At 42.7% G+C, this 15102-nt stretch overlaps 1 protein-coding gene across 2 annotated transcripts in view; it reads left to right on the top strand.

Annotated features, from left to right (window-relative positions):
- Positions 1–14173: 14173 nt before the first annotated feature.
- PID1 (phosphotyrosine interaction domain containing 1) overlaps positions 14174–15102 on the top strand; it is a 226107-nt gene continuing 225178 nt past the window's right edge. The window contains exon 1 of one of the 2 annotated variants that reach the window (XM_070618523.1): positions 14174–14572. In XM_070618523.1, the coding sequence (XP_070474624.1) occupies positions 14189–14572 (384 nt within the window). In that variant the 5' untranslated portion in view covers positions 14174–14188. The remainder of the gene's footprint in view (positions 14573–15102) is intronic. The other variant, XM_070618522.1, reaches the window with a different exon arrangement.

Here is a 15102-nt window from a genome sequence, read left to right as displayed (position 1 = left end):
AGGTCATAATATATTTCGAATTCTGTGTAGATTACATCATGCTCACCACCCAAAGACTAATTACAATTCATCACCACATGTGTGCCTAGTCACCCCTTTTGCCCTCCCCCCCCTTCCCCCCTGGTAACCACCAATCCAATCCCTGTTGCTATGTGTTTGTTTGTTGTTGTTTTTATCTTCTACTTATGAGTGAGATCATATGGTATTTGACTTTCTCCCTCTGATTTTCTGTGGTTAATTTTTAAATATGTTTTCCAGTTTTTATTTGTCATTTTTACTTTGCTTATGATGTTTTTGGTGTGAAAAAGTTCATCTGTGCCAATCTTCCTCTATTTTGGACACGGGATGCCACCTCAGCATGGCTTGATGAGTGGTGCACTGGTCCACGCCCTGGATCCAAACCAGAGAACCATGGGCCAGGCCACTGAAGTGAAGTGTATGCGCTTAACCACTACACCACTAGGCTGGCCCCTGAAAAAGTTTTTTAAGTTGTCAAATTTATGAAAATTTTCTGAATTTTGAATCATAGGAAATTTTTTTGATGATAGAATTCATCTGTATTCATATTGATTTCATGCTCTATACACTTAGTATTTCAAGTATTTTGAATTTGTCTTGATATATTGGGAAAGGAATAAATCCAGTTTTAATCTTTATTCCGTATGACTATTCAGTTATCCTAACACCACTTTTTAAAAAGTCCACCATTTTCCCACTGAATTGAGATGGCACTCTTACTGTATACTAAATTTCTATATGCATTTGGGTCTGTTCCTAGATTTACTGTTTTTTTCTATCGGTATTTTTGTCTACTGAAAAGTCAATTTAAAGGATACGAAGCTTTATCACATGTTTTAATATCTTCTAGGGCTAGACTTCTCTCCTTATCTTTTATTTTCCTAGGTTTTTTTTCCCCTTCCAAATGAACTTGATAATTAAGACTAGATATTTTACTGTCTAATGAATATCAAGATGAAAAATGTTACCTAAACACTAAATTTCTTCTTGTCCATAAATGGAATAAAAATTATTATTTTAAAAAATGAGATAAACATGGTTTGAAAAATGTATGCAAAAAACTCCCATGAAATTACAAATAGAATTAAAAAGCAATATAGCTATACTTTTAAAAATCAAGATGGTAAAAATAAATTAAATGAATCTCTATAACAAAGTATTGAATGAAAATTAAATATTAAAGAAAAGAAGCTGAAAACAGAGGGTACAGAAGTCAAGCAAATGTAACTACTACAATACTAAGTATTTATTGACTAAGTCTATGACAAACATTTCAGATTTAACGAAAAAGCAAAAAAATAAAAACGATACTGAAATATTAACAATAAAAAGTGTCATATGTCAGTGAACTGTAAACAATAACAGCAAGAAATCAATATAAATATTATTAGATGGAAACAAAATATCTTAAAATGAATAGAGAATTATTTTATATTGATGAAGTTGGAACAAATGGTAAAGAACTAGAGTTCTGAAACTGTGTGCTCCAAATAATACAGCAACAAGTTCATGTCTTGTAAATTGTTTGAAATATATAAGGAGAAAATGACATAAAGATGATAGAAATGGGAGATTTTAATTCCAAAAGTCATTCTGAAAGATAAAATAAGAACACAGATAAATTGAATAACTGCAAAGTAGGATTAAAAGACATTAAATGTTGTGGTCTCAAAAGTAAGTATATATTTCTTCTGAAGAATATATGAACATTTTCAAAATAGGCCATATATTAACACATAAGTAAACCAATAATAAAGTACAATTTATTATAATATTGTAACATAATTACAATATTGTCTGATTGTAACACAGTAAAAATAAACAAATAATATGAACTTTAAATGTCTTGAGAATTTGAAAACTAAAAATATTTTTAAATAAATGTGTTTCCATAGAATTGTGAAGAACGTTCTTAATAAATGTACAAAATGCGTAAACAGAATTTGGAAAGGGAACGGTATAAGAAGTTTACAGATTTAGAATATGCTACATATACCAATAAATTTCAAAATGTATATGAAGCAATTACATGAAAAGAAGAAATATAACTGCTTTAGAAACAGAAAAATAATCAACTTCACTTATAACTAAAAAAATACAAACTAAAACTATAAATAAAGATTGTTTTTTAAGTTGCTAATAGAGTCAAATAAAAATACCCAACACTAATGAAAATACGATATTCTCATACTTTATGGTTGACTGTATATTTTTATAATCCTTTTTGGAGACAACTTGGCAACCTGTACCAAGAGTCATAAAAGTATTCATCTCATTTATATAATTCTCAATCAGGAAATATTTTCGAAGATTAAAACATGTCGGGAAACCAAGGAATGATTATTCTTGCACTCTTTGCTGCATTTGTGTCAAGGTTGTTTTAGGGATTTCTTAAGTGGAAAGGGATTCTGGACAGTCACTCATTGGCTCAGAGGATAGTCTGCGGTCAGTGCCAAACCACAGAAAGAGAGCAAGATCAGATGACGATGAAAGGAACGTCATTGCCAAGCCCCAAGATGTGTCATGCAGGTCCTAGGAAGAGAAGAGCTTTTAGAATCACTGCAATGGGCCCATTTCCTTCCCGGGCCCTTCACAGATCACAGTCATGAGCATGCGCTTTGGAGCATGCAGACTAGCAAGGTTTAAATCCTGGCTAATCAGCCGTGTGACTTCGTGCAACCTTATTGTGCTTCAATTTTCTCTTTCATAAAGTAGAAATAAAAATAGTAGCTGAAATTGTTGATAGGACTAATGAGATAATACACATCAGGCGTGCCCAGCTCGGGGCCTGATTCTGATCATGAACTAAATCTTGGCTCTTATTAGTTGTGATACATCTGCTGGAGCCTGGAGACCTGGTCCCAGCATGTCACTCCCTAGCTGGGTGAGTTTGGGCACATCAGTTATTCCCTCAGATCTAGTTGAGCCAGACTGGATCTCTCAGGTCCCGCCAGCCCTAGGTCTCTATTTATGAGACAGCCGTGTGTAGCCTAGTGCCTAAGAGCTTAAACCACTGGAGCCAGACATACCTGGGTATAAATTCCAGCTATGTTTATTTCTAGCAACGCGACTTGGGGTGTAATATTTAACCTCTCTGTGACTTGGTTTCCTCATTTGTAAAGTGGGGCCCACAAGAATACCTACCTCATAGGGTTCTTGTGAGGTTTCCAGGAGGTGGTGGCTCCAAGGTGCACAGCAGAGCGGCTGGCAGTAAGAACGGGTCACTAGAAAGTAGCTATTGTTACTACAATTCTAGCATAGTTAGAATCACACTATTACAATTTTTTGGCATTGGTAGGGATGTTAGATGTATAGTAAACATTCTGATTCAAATATTCTATCCATTATGCACATAAACTCTTATTTGCGCTGGGCATTCAGATCTTTTACAGTTAAATATTTAATTACTAAATAGGTTCAGAGTTCTGAGTCGTCCTAACATACTCTGATTTTGGGCTCAGAAAGGAAAGTTACTGTTCTTAGAGATCATTCACCGTATGAGAGGAAGGGTTGAAGGATATTGGGTATCAATGAGGGTCAAGCGTGATAAGATGCTTTGGGAGATACTGCAGACTAACCGGAAATGGAGTCACTAATGAAAATTATTCAGTGGAATTCCACTGTCGTGGGATCGTGCGTTTGGAATTACCCAGTTCTGGGGAAAGTTGTTGGAACTGGTTACTACCATCACTGGCAGCGTAGCACCATGTTCTCAGCAACCAACAGGATGAGGGTCATAAGGATGACGTTTCCTGTTTTAATATCTCATCTCCCTTGTAACAACATATTAGAATATAAAATAACTTCTAATCCCACTCCTCTTGCCCTTGCCACCCTGTCCCACCCTGACCCACCATATTTGGTGTTGGGGATCCCCAAAGGGCAAATCACACAGCTATTCCTGGTCTAAAAGTAGATTTGAATGATGGTGGAAAAATCTGAAACAGGCACAGGTCTTAAAGAATTCCATTAGTGTTATTGATGTACCACTTTATACCCTTTTCATTGGGTCATTAGCCAGAGAAGAAGACAATAAAATTTTAAAGCTGGAACAAAGCTCAGAGGTAAACTAACCCAAATCATTTACTTTACAGATGAGAGAAATGAGACCAGGAGAGGGGAAGTGACTTTCCCAAAGTCACACTGTGGCAGGGCTGGGGTTAGTACCCAGTCCTGGGCTCTACACACATTGGTGTCTTAATGGATGTTTGAAGACCTGGAAAGCTTTCCTACATTTCATGATGACATCACAGTATTCTGATTATCGAAGGAGCAAGAGATGTTTATGAAATTTATAAGTTCACTTGAAATATATCATCGGAAAAAAATCAGGGGCTCTTTTGTTACACACTCTTGCCATTATTCATGTGCCTCTAGGGAGAAGAATCTTAAAATTGTGGAATGATGAATATCAGCCCTGAAGCTTGATACAGAGACTAAAACTGTAGAAACATTGCTGCTATATCCCTTAATTCAATACAGTGTTCTAAAACCTGATTTTTAGCTGCATTGAAAAATTAGATAGCAGAGAAGGGAGGACGAAAAATTTGACTCACTGTGGGTAGCCCGAGAGAGGCAAGAATGATTGTCTGTTGATGGTAATAACCTCAAAGGGAACAGGAATGGTGTTCTCAACGTTTATGCATTGCCAGTGGAAGAGAATGAGATCTTAAATTAAAATATTCAGAACTATAAAAATTATGGAATGTTGTGTTTATTTTCATTGATTTGTGTTTATTTACAGATGGAATGGGAATATTTTTATGGTTTTAGTCTCTGGCGGGTTTTTGGAGTCCTAATTGAACCCAGGTCTGTCTGACTTTGGCGCCTGAGTTCTTACCTACCAGAGAAAGTTGAGAAAATTACAGAACGTGTGAAAGACAAACTTAAAAATCTTTTCTAGAGCAATCATCTAGGGATAGCTTTTATCAAAATTTGGTAGATTTCCTTCTTTTGTTATTTTTTCCTTTCCTTAAAATTTTTTTTTTTTTTTTGGCTATCTCTGCCTCTATCTCTATCCCCATCCTTATCTCTATTCCTATGTAATGTTTGAAAACTGCAGACAGGAATGAAGCTGGGTGATGAAGATAGGTGGTCTGTGTGTGTGAATGTGTGTGTGTGTGTGTGTGTGTTGTGGGGGGATGGTAGGAAGCAGGGGACCTGGGGGATCATGCAGATCTTTGACATTCTGAATGCTTTTTTGAAAGTGGTGCCTTTCAATAGTTGTGCAAACTATGATGGAAAGATATCAGAGAACGTCTTTCATGACGCACAGTAAGAATACATTTTGCATCATGATGTGTTATGTATACACACACGGGCACGCAAGAACACACAGCCAGCCTAGGCAAATGCTTTATGAAACAATACTTACCTTTATTATGTGAGCACACTTGATATTTTCTGTTCTTCTCTTTCCTATACCATTTGTGTTTTATAATGCTGATCGTGACTCACTTATTTCACAACCTGTGAAAAATGGGTTGAAAACCCTGAGTCAGGGGAAGTGGGGACACCTGAGGGGTCAGATGGAAAGAGGGTGGTCGACGTGCATGCCTTCATTTCACGAGCGTCTGTCTGTTCCTTTTCTGAACAACAGGGGAGGGGCAAGCCCTGCCCCAAACGGACCCCCTAGCAGCCAGAACTGAGCCACATTCTTGACCTTAATGGAGATTCGATAGTAGGCTCAATTTTGTTTTTCAGCTTTTCTACATCCAGTGTGAATTTAGTTTTAGCTAGGAGAAATAAACAGAAACATTTTGGAAAAGACAGGCAGAATAATATTGGGGAAATATTATTGTATGTTAAAATTCTGGCCCTGTGTTTGTCCGTGGGTAAGGGTGTCCAGAGGTAAACTGTAATACTCAGATTGGGGCTGCAACCTCACAGCCCGAGGGCAAGGTGTATAAGCAAAGAGTGGCTGTTCCATTACCTGTGCACACTTACCCTCCAGGGCGTGCTGCTGGCGAGTATTTACACATGCATACACATAGCATAAAGGGAAACGGGCAGGGTTCAAAACTGCATATATAGTTTAATTTAGACTACAGAAATATTTATATGAATTATTTTTTTATCTGCTTAACTATTCAAATGCCTGGAAAGAAATACGCCAAAATGTTTAAAAAAATAGGTTTCTTTGCTTGACTGGATTCTTCGTGACAATATTCTGTACTTTCCAACTTTTAAACATTCCACATGTATTACTTTTCATAATCAGAAAGAAAAAAATGTTTTTTCTAATGATTTTTTTAGATGTTAGTGCTTCATTGTTCTTACGGTTTATAAGAGGAAATCCTCACAGTTAATCTTAAAAGCATCTTTTTTTTCATTTTTAATTATTTTATTGAGGTCATATTGGCTTATAACATGTACATTTCACGTGTACATTATTATATTTTGGCTTTTGTAGAGACTGAATTGTGCTCACCACCAATAGTCTAGTCTCCCTCCAACACCATACACATGTGCCCCTTTACCCCTCTTGCCTTCATCCCACCTACTTCCACTTTGGTAACCATTAATCTGTTCTCCTTATCTATGCGTTTGTTGGTGGTTGTCGTTGTTTTATCTTCCACATATGAGTGAAGTCATACGGTATTTATCTTCCTTTATCTGACTTATTTTGCTTAGCATAATACCCTCAAAGTCCATCCATGTTGCCAAAAATGGCACGATTTTGTCTTTTTAATGGCTGGGTAGTATTCCATTGTACACATACACCACATCTTTATCCATTAATCCATTGAGGGGCACTTGGGTTGTAAAAGCATCTTCTAATTTCTCTGAAAGCCTGTATTGGTAACAGGTTGCGGGGGGCAGCTACTGCCCAGCCCTCTGCATTTACAAAAACTGCCTCATTCCCTGAGGATGTTGCTTAGGTGCATCGACTGTCCCAGGGGCCCATGAATTAGCCCATGAGACAGCTGGATTTTGATGATTTCTCAGTGAGATTGGACAGCATTCTCACTATTTATCTGCTCCTCTCAGGAGTGAGCACCTACACGATTACATGACACATACTCAGGAACATTCCCAGACATGATGACCATCCCCCAAAACATCTATTAGCAGTGCTAACGCCTTGTTGCCTAGTCCCTGTACTACCTCCTTTAAAGACCTTGGAAATTAACGTATTTCACTGTAATTAAATAACTCAGATGTTTTCTGTTGTAAGAAAACACCTCACAAATGGTATAAATGTTTTCGAAAACACAAAACAAGACAAGGTTAGAAGCACATCATCATAAAATTTAAATTTCTGGAAGCTTCCAGAAATATCCTCTGTGAAATATTGATTTGGGCCCTGGGTGCTCTTTGGTGTATGGGGAGAGAAATGGGGCAGAAATAATTGCACTGTCCAGGAGAGGACGTGGCGATACCACGCCAGCAGTAATGGCTAGTGCCTGTGTAGTCTGAGCAAGAGGAATTCAATTTCACTAAATTCATATTTTTTACCCTTTTGTAACTTCAAGGTTACCTTGTATCTCAGGTCAGGTTCTCTGTGTGACTCTGAGGCATAGATTTACGTGCAGAAGGTTTACTGGGATACACAGGCATATCTGTGTTATTGATTTCTGCGTTAAATCTGTGGAGGTCAGAGAACATATTCTTATGATTTGAATTCTTCTAAAGTTACTGAGGCTTGTGTTATGGAGCAGTATATGGTCTATATGGGTGAATATTCATGTGCACTTAAAAAGAATGTGTATTTCTGCTTTTGTTGCATGCAGTATTCCATAAAAATCAATTACATTAAAATAATTACTTTGCAAAGCAAAGTTCAACACATTTGGAGCAAGGAGAGCAGCACTTCTCTTGGTTCAGGGCATCACGGAATCTGGGAATTCAAGATTTCCCGCAGCATCCATCTATGTTCCCAACCTGAGCCTCAGGGTCTCCCTCCCTCCCAATCAGGGTCCTGAACTCAGCACAGCACTTTCTGGAGCGGAAAATTCAATCTTCTCTGGAGCTCCACTCCCCATATAACTCATTCCTGGGCCTGATCCTCAGCTTTCACCACTATTTAGGTGTAGGAGATGTGAGTCCCTTTCTATGCTGGCGAGGAGGCACCCTGGCTTTCACACCTTGCCATAATCACCAGCTGCATCTCTTTGTCTTTCTCCAATGCATCCACAGCACTCAGCAATAGCCATCTGACTCCATAATCCTTATAATTATTATTTCCCCTAAACCACTCTAATGCTCGAGACACTGCTCCCATCAGCACATTCCCTTCCATTTGTATCCCATTTCAGTTCATCATCAGTGAGAGGTTTAACAATCGCCCTGCTACAGCGTTCCAGAGATCAGCAGGACTCTATCTACTGCCATCCAGTGGGTGGTCTGGCTCCCAAATCCCCACTTTAGAGTCTGTAAGCAAGTGAGGGAAACAGGTTTGGACAAGAAGAGGAGTCGAACGGTGAGGCAGCTACAACCAAGGCCTTGGCTGATCCAGCTGGAAGCCCTAGAGCTGGGGTGGCCTTCTGTGATTGTCCCCCATTGTGGCCTTGAACCCACATTGACCAGTCATTGGAATCGGGCTGCCCTCAGGGAGGGAACACAACCTTGGGCAAGTCAGCTCCCTTTGAATGAGGACAATTCCAAGAGAGCGACTCAGCTGTGGGCCACTGGATCACACACCCAACATCGGCCCAACATCGGCCAATACTTTGGGCTACTGAGCCAATGAGCACAGTGATCCTGAAGGGAGCAAGTGGATGGCACATTAGAACATCCACAACTCCACTACTAACAAAGAATTCCTGAGTGTTGTCTACACTTGAGAGAGGTCATTGATACTTTCCTGCTCCTTGTCTCTGCCACTTACAATATTACCAGTAAAAATGGAGCACAGATTATCTAGCCACAGTTTCTGCAGTTCTTTACCTGCAACTCTGGGTAGAGTTTGTTAAAGATGAAGATTTAGTTTCTCCGTACCTCCCTCCCAGTTCTCCATCTGTAAGGCCACTGACTTCATCTATGCCACTCCCTTATGATTTTATTGGAATAGTCTTGGAAATCTCTACAGGAAGGGCTACCTGTCCAACAGAGCAGGCTTTGCATGGCAGAATTGTACCTGGAGGCTTTGAGTTAAACAAAGGCCAATGCAGATCAGGAAGCATCTTTCTTATCCTGGATGTTCTTTTCTAGATAGCCTAATTTCTACAAGTTATGTTAGACACACTTCCTATAGGCTTTAGGATAAGTAATTCTTGGCTTTGATCACGGAAGTGGGAAGAAAGAGGGGAAAAAAATAGAAGCAAAGAAAGATTGGTTTCGTGTGAAATCAGCTCAGATGGAGAAGCGATGAGGTGGGAGGACGGCATAAGGTGTGGCTTCCCACGAGTCCCCATGAGAATGTATTCAGGATCCTATTGCTAATGAGTTAGTCAGGACTGTGGCAGAGGGCAAGAAGGACCGTGAAAAACCAGGCTGCAAAGAACAAGAATAGTACAGAGTTGCTAGAAAAAATTCTGCCTTGATCATTATACAGCTGGAGCACAGCCCACTTCCCATCTTCCTTTCAGAAGGACTTACTAGAAAGTTTAGTAGGCATGACTTGGCAGCATGGCCCACACCATCTGAGAGTAGGATAGAGGTGTGCAGGGGGGAATTGGTAAGGTAAGAGTAAACCAAAAAAGGAAATAAGTCTCTGTGTTAGACTCAGGCTTCACTTTAGTGTCAACTCATAAATTGGTTGTTAGGGAAAAGTGAGAAGGATGTGAGGTTTAGTGGGAAAGACTAACACTTAGTGAAGTTTTCTGTATCAGTTATTTACTAGTGCCCAACAAGCCACCCCAAAACTTAGGGCTTAAAAAGCAACCATATTATTTGCTCATGATTTTGTGGACCAGCAATTTGCGTTGGTCTCAGCCAAGTGGTTCTTCTGCTGGCCTCACCTGGGTCCCCCACATGGCTCCTGTCCTTGATTGATGTGACTGGGCTCGGTGTTCTAAAATGAACTCACTCACATGCTAACTGTCCACTGGGCTCCCTCTACCTGGTTCTCATCTCAAGGAGGCTAGTCTGGGCTGCTTCTTGCCATGATCTCAGGTTCCAAGAGAGTGACCGAAGAAGCTGCAAGGTCTTTTCTGGTCCAAGATCGGAAGTGCCACCATGTCACATCTGTTACATTGTATTGATCAAAGCAAGACACACGTCTAGCACACATTCAAAGGGTGCAGATGGGAGAAACAGGCAAGCCACAGTGTGAAGGGCATGACTTCCGGGGGAAGGCCATGTTTGTGGCTATCTTTGAAAGTAATCTACCACATTTCTAAGGCTGGTGAGGGCATGAGGAAGTCTTGAATAGGAGAATGACAATACGTATCCTGGATGTTAACCAGTCCTGCACCATTCGCTTTTAACCAAGTTTGCAAAGACAAACTGTGATTCCCTTTTAAGGGAAAAAAAGGGGTTATCTTAACACCCCAATACGCACCCATCACTAGGAGTGGCTCCACCACCATAGGGAGGTTTCAATGGTTTAGTGAATTGTCAGACTTTTCTATATTGCTCATCTACAACTGTTTTGGAGATTTTGAAATAGCATTAATGATACCATAAGAAGGACTTTCCAATGCTTGCTCTGCTAAATATACAACTATAATAAATTTTCCTGGCCCATTTGATTAAATTAGGAATGTAAATGAGCTTGAAATGGTTTATCACTTTCGTTTGAGAAACTAAATCAAATGATTTAAATCCACAAATATTCCAAATGGAAATGACTTTACAACAGGAAACATGGGCCACGTTGTCAGAATTTGATTATCCCAACATCAAAAAGGGGAGAGACAAATAACAAGATAAAAATTATTGTTTTCTGTATGCCTACTATTGTGCCAGGCACGTTGCACACGTGCACTCATTTTTGGTTCCCAATAATCCTAAGTATTAAGTACTATTATCACTGTTTTATAGATGAAAAATTTGCGGTTCAGCAACGCAAATAACTTGCCAAGAGTCGTCACCTAGATAGTCCGAAGACTAGGCTTCAATCTCAGTCTCCCCTTTGTCCCAGCTCCTTTCTAGTATTTATTGAGATTGATCCAGATTTTATACATATATTAAAACAATGCACATTTTAGTCTACTTTCAAAAATCCATAATTATATCATAGTCATATTTTTCAGCTATAACACAGCTTCATAATTATCCTCTTTAATGGCTGCATAATATTTTAATATTTAATGTCATGCTGGACCATAATTTAACTCACCATTCTCCTGATGTGAACATCTAGCTTGCTTACATTGGGCGTCAGAATCATGAACTAGATAAAATATGGCTTACAAACATTTTTAGGGATGGTTATAATTTTTTTTCTGGACAAAACATTATGTTTATAACCCATGTGGGCCTTGCCAATCTTTTTTTTTTGGTCATTTTCCCTGAAATGTTATTTGTTAATAAGATTAGACCTACTTAGATAGTTACAAGGGATTAAGTACATGAAATTAGGCACCTACTTATGTCCTAATGCTTCTGCTCATTGCACCAGAACGCTTCCTGCTTGTTTCAGAAACGGTCCCTTGCTCAGATCAAAGCTGTTTACATTGTAAAGCAGTATTTTTAGACCCACCAGGGGGGGGAAGTTGCAACGTCCCAGAACAGAACTGGGAGAGATTAGAGTGCACGACCCAGCTCCAGCCAGTAGATGTCTCTATTTCATTCACCCTCTATTGCAGTTTCCTCCTGAATGGGAAGGCTTGGGAGCAAAATTGACCGTGAGAGGTTGTCCCATCCCTTTTGTCACCTTCCAGCAGCCTCCACGTCCGTGCCTCCCCCCCCACCCCAATACTTTCCTGATTCATGGCATAAAGGTAATTGAAACAGGAGTGTCATCTGAGTTTAAACACATTCTCTACTTCACCAAATCTGTTTGCAAAGTGAGACTGGTAACTGAAAGCAATCTCCACAGAGCCGAAGCTTTTCTCTTTAAATAGCATCATACTCTGAACTAAAAGCTGCATTACTGAGTCATAACAATTAATTACACTCAGAGGTGAGAAGACAGGATTTAACGCTCTAATGTGATTTGAATTTAGGCCGTTATCGCATCCCGCTGCTATTTAAAACAAAAATCGTTTTTCCACGGAAGCATCTGCAGCTAAGGATGGTTTCAAAGCTTAAGTCTGAAGATGTCCTGGCAACTGAATATTCCTGTTTTAGCTTGCTGAGAGGTTTAATATGCACATTTGGGTTTTCTAGATTTTTGTAAGGAAGTGCATCTCTTTCTGCTTTGGGATTTGATAAAAGGGGTCTAGGAGTCTGGGAAGCTCTGTTATTTTCATCAGAAAATTTCCAGGTGTGGGAAGTGTGCAGGATGAGTTAGTGGAAAAGTAAAAATATCATCTCAAAACAGAGACCGTAGGAGCAAGCATCTGAGACATATTTCCAAGGAAGGCTGACACACCAACACCTCATCAGAAAGGACTGATTGATAGGGCCAGAACAAGTGGCTGGGCCTGGGAAGAAGCCGAAAAAGTACGTCCTTGTGGTTTTCAGGCAGGAGCCAGAGGGTCCTGTGATCATCTTGAGAAACAGAGACCAGCCCCTCAGAAGTATCTCTGTGGCTTTGCATCCAGGATCTCAGGCCTGCCTGGGCTGGTGGCACCAACCAACGGCGTGGTCTGGAAGGAGCCACCTGGAGCCCAGGAAAAGAGCATTATGGTGGCCGGAGCCATGGACCTGAATCGCCACTGTGTGACTCTCCTCTGGGTGACTCTGTGAATCTTGGACTCCCTAAGCCTTGAGAGATACGGGTTTCTGTCCCTTGGAGAGTTGCTGGAAGGTTCTGGTGGGCTGAGGGCTGGATTCTGGAGCACTCTGATATCTAGAAATTATGCTATATGCAGGATAATGGACAGACCCTTCTGGACATGGGTGTTTATTTTGACAGTGCACGTGGCTCAGGACCCAGACTTTGCACACGTCCCACTGTGGCTTGTCCTCAGGACCCTCCCCTGCTGCCCCAATGCTCCCTGGACCCCGCCTCTCAGGCCCCCATGCACTCTGTGCTCTCATTCCCCCCTCTCTTTTCGTTCTGTCCCTTAGCATTTCCCACCTGTTCGCCTCCATACTCTTCATCAGCCCTCCAGACGCAGCTTAACATCCCCATCCTGCCACTCCCCCTGCCCCCAACCCCAGATGGTTGCCCTTTTTCCCAGGTGTCCATGGTCAGAGCAGTTAGACGGCAAGAGCTGTGGCCTCAAAGTCAGCTGAGTGTGCCCTATCTAAGCCGCTCACTGGCTCTGTCACCTGGACAGTGATGTAAACTGCGCAAGCCTCATTTATTTCGTCCATATGATGAGAATACGAATACTTATCCTGCCCAGTGGTCAAGAGGATGGGAAGAGCCAGGCCTGTTTAGGAAAGGTAGTATTTCACGGTGGCCAACACTAGCTGGTGAGCCTTCAGGCCTGGGAGCCCAGAGTGGCCCCTGGCTTATTTTTGGTTCTCAGAGCCTCCTGCAGTGCCCGACAGATCTCAGGAAGGGTGACGGATGGGGAACCTAGTGCTGTCCATCTCACTCAGGTGGAGGTGCCCCAGGCCTCTGCCCCACAAGTCATCCTCACCAAGTCCATTTCTGGGTCTTATTCCAGACATTCCCCGGAACCTCCATCTAAGAAGCTCTCCTTTCCCCTTCTTGGTGCATCAGCTGTTTTATTTTTTTTCCTAGTGTTCATCACCACCTGTTCCTTCATATGTGTTATCGGTCATTGTCTCTCCCAACTAGGATGGAAGCTCAGGAGAGGAGGCACATTCCACCCTCTTCTATTCTGCACCGCTGTATCCTCAGAACCCAGCATAGAGGCTGGGGCATAATAGCTGCTCAGTTAACTGGAGTGGGAAGAATGAATGGAAGTCTGTCGCCCAGCACAGTGCCAAGCAAGTCACAGGTGCCTGCTGAACCGAAGCCTGGGACCCCCCAAGGGGGCTACGGTTTCTTTCTCTAGGAAGCCCCCGCTCTCCAGGCCCTGTCCTCCCCAGCCAGTCCGTCCCCTCTCCAGACCCCAATCCACGCGGGGCTTCCGCGGGGAGCAGGGCCGCCGGCTGCGGCCTTCCCTCTCTACCCTCGAGGGGATGTGGGGTCCGCGGTGGCTGCGCCCCCGCCCCCCGCGGCTCGGGGGTGCGGGCTCTCGGGCGGGCGGCGGCCCCGGGCATGCTCAGAGCGCGCAGGTCCGGGCGGCGGCGGCGGCGGGGGAGGAGGAGGGAGCGGTCGCCGCCGCCGCCGCCGCCGTGCGCTCGCGGGCCCGGGCGGAGCTGCGCAGTCCTCTGGCAGCTGCGCCAGGACAGCCGGCGCGCGGCCGTGCCCACAAGTTGCCGGCAGCAGAGCGCGGCGCCGCCTCCTCCTGCTCGCCGCCCCCTGCGCCCACCCGGTGGCCGTCGCCCGATCCAGGACGCACCTCCCGCGGACACCGACCCCAGATGTAAAGCGGGACCGCAGCCCCTCGCCCCCTGGCGCGATCGACCGAGTCTCGCCAGCGTCTGTTCTGCCAAACCCCGCGGCTGGAAGATGTGGCAGCCGGCCACAGAGCGCCTGCAGGTAAGGGACACCCGGGCGGCCGGGGGCCAGCCTGGAGGAGGAGGTGCCCGGGCCGGAGGAGCAGAGCTGGTGCCTCTGCCCACTTGCAGGGATTTGCCCAAAGCGATCGTGCAAGATGCATGGATAGGAACATGATCCTGCCGGCTTAGCCCAGCGCCCGGCATCCGCAGGGTTAGGGGGTGAGGAAATTGACGAAGGCATCGCTTCGCCGTTACAACTTTTGGCTGGGGGTGTCTATGTGGGTTTTGGTATATGTGAGGTTGGACTTTCTGAGCAGCAATTTTAGATTGCATTCCACTGACACAATTTACTGGTCTGGGGTTAGGGTTTTTGCATCCAGATTTTTTTTTGCTTTTTGTCTCCAGGAAAGACAGAACAAATGATTTGTGCGAACATCCATTTGCCAGTATAATTTGGAAATATCAAGCTTGGTTTGGCTTGGTCATGGTATGCTACTTATTTGATTTTATTTTTTCCTATTCGTTGGCGCTCTCCCTTCATCTCCCCCGAACCCAGGCTCCCCCAGATAT

Source organism: Equus przewalskii, chromosome 5 (assembly GCF_037783145.1).
Source record: "Equus przewalskii isolate Varuska chromosome 5, EquPr2, whole genome shotgun sequence".
NCBI lineage: Eukaryota > Metazoa > Chordata > Mammalia > Perissodactyla > Equidae > Equus > Equus przewalskii.
This window is presented reverse-complemented; position numbering and strand designations above follow the sequence as displayed.